This window comes from Bombyx mori, chromosome 23 (genome assembly GCF_030269925.1).
Source record: "Bombyx mori chromosome 23, ASM3026992v2".
Classification (NCBI taxonomy): Eukaryota; Metazoa; Arthropoda; class Insecta; order Lepidoptera; family Bombycidae; genus Bombyx; species Bombyx mori.
In genome coordinates this window covers 3,734,033-3,735,465 of record NC_085129.1, presented here as the reverse complement: position 1 = coordinate 3,735,465, position 1,433 = coordinate 3,734,033, and the positions used below count along the sequence as shown (strand labels likewise).

The 1,433-nt window shown below is 51.2% G+C and overlaps 1 protein-coding gene across 1 annotated transcript; it reads right to left on the bottom strand.

Moving 5' to 3' along the window:
• Nucleotides 1–224: 224 nt before the first annotated feature.
• Nucleotides 225–1,109, bottom strand: LOC101742184 (uncharacterized). Its single transcript, XM_004921706.2, has one exon. It carries the CDS (start codon nt 1,107–1,109, stop codon nt 225–227), a length of 885 nt encoding a protein of 294 aa, XP_004921763.2.
• Nucleotides 1,110–1,433: the final 324 nt, after the last annotated feature.

Genomic DNA, 1,433 nt, shown 5'->3' with positions numbered 1-1,433 from the left:
GCGTCGTAATCCTAGGTCTAACTCTAGATTGGCATATCCGTACGTGTTGATTGGTGTACCATTAGCGGCGGATAGCTGGAAGTTTGTTTTAGGACGTCGCTCCGATAAAGCGGATCGTGGATACACGCAGACGTCGCTTCCCGTATCTACGAGGAATTGTACCTTGGTCCGACGATCTACTACGAACAGGCGACCAGAGGAGCGAGGGCAGTCGTCAGTCGCCATTACTGACCACCCCTGGAGTTTTCCGAATTTTTCCCGGGATCCCGAGATTTTCCCGGGATTCTTCTTGGACTACTATCTCGAGATTCCGGCTCGAAGTCGCATGGTTTTATGCAGTTTCTTGCGTTGCTACCGAATTTGAAATGATAATAACATTCCGGGAATCTGCGGTAGTTGGATACGGACCTGGTCATTGATCGGCTACGGTCACGGCGTTGTGTGGAGCGAGACCGCCGGTCCTGCGAGTTTAACTGCGATGATAAATTTTGTAACTGTTTACGTAACTCAGCGATTTCTCGTGCCATAGCGTCCATGGTGGACCCGGGTCCTGCTTGAGCTGCTGCGACTTGAGGTGTAGGAGTGGCGATGTCTTGTATCTTGTCGGCCAAATCAGCAAGTACCTCTAGCGACGAGGTAGGTTGAGCGGCGATCACGGTCTGGATGTTGCGCGGCAGACGGCTGGTCCAGATAGTCTTCACAAACTCTTCGGGCACAGTGGGCCCAGCTAAGCTTTGTAGGTGGCGAAGGAACTGTGATGGCCTTCGTTCGCCTAACTCTTCGTGCATTAGCAGCTGTTTCACCTTCTTGTCGTGCGAAGCGCTAAGCCGTTTGATAAGTTCTAACTTTAGCTTCTCGTACTTATCTGTGGCTGGTGGTGAGATGATAATGTCTTTCACTTCCTTCGAGAACTGATGGTCAAGTTGTCCAATCACGTAGTTGAACTTCGTGGTGTCTGATGTAATGCCGGATATCGCGAATTGTCCTTCTACTTGCGCGAACCATATCTCCGGCTCCTCGGGCCAAAATGGCGGCACTCTAACTCCGACCCGAAACAACTCTGCAGGCCTCTGATCTTCTACGTGCTCTTTCTCCGTTACGGTTGTCATCGTGCGTGTTCAAATCACGTCGGGGTCACCAATATAGCTGCTGGTCGGTAAAATGTTGTTGTATCGTGTTGAATATCTGCGAGCGGCGGAGCGCGGAGCGACGTGCGTTCGTCTCGGTGTGGTTGCCTCGACTGGCGACCGGTTTCGGTCACCGCAGCATTCACTGTACATTCGTTTGAGTGGCGAGATGTACAGGGCTGCACTAAGGCGACGCTGCCATCCCAGGATTCTGCGATTGTGTTTCACATAGGGCAGCACGCCACAGAAATTTTAGGTCACTGCTATTATGGCGCAATTTCGATGACTTCATAATATTTACATACA

Excerpts from the sequence above, each read along its gene's own strand:
- LOC101742184 (XM_004921706.2), bottom strand. The coding sequence starts at position 1,109 with ATGACAACCGTAACGGAGAAAGAGCACGTAGAAGATCAGAGGCCTGCA.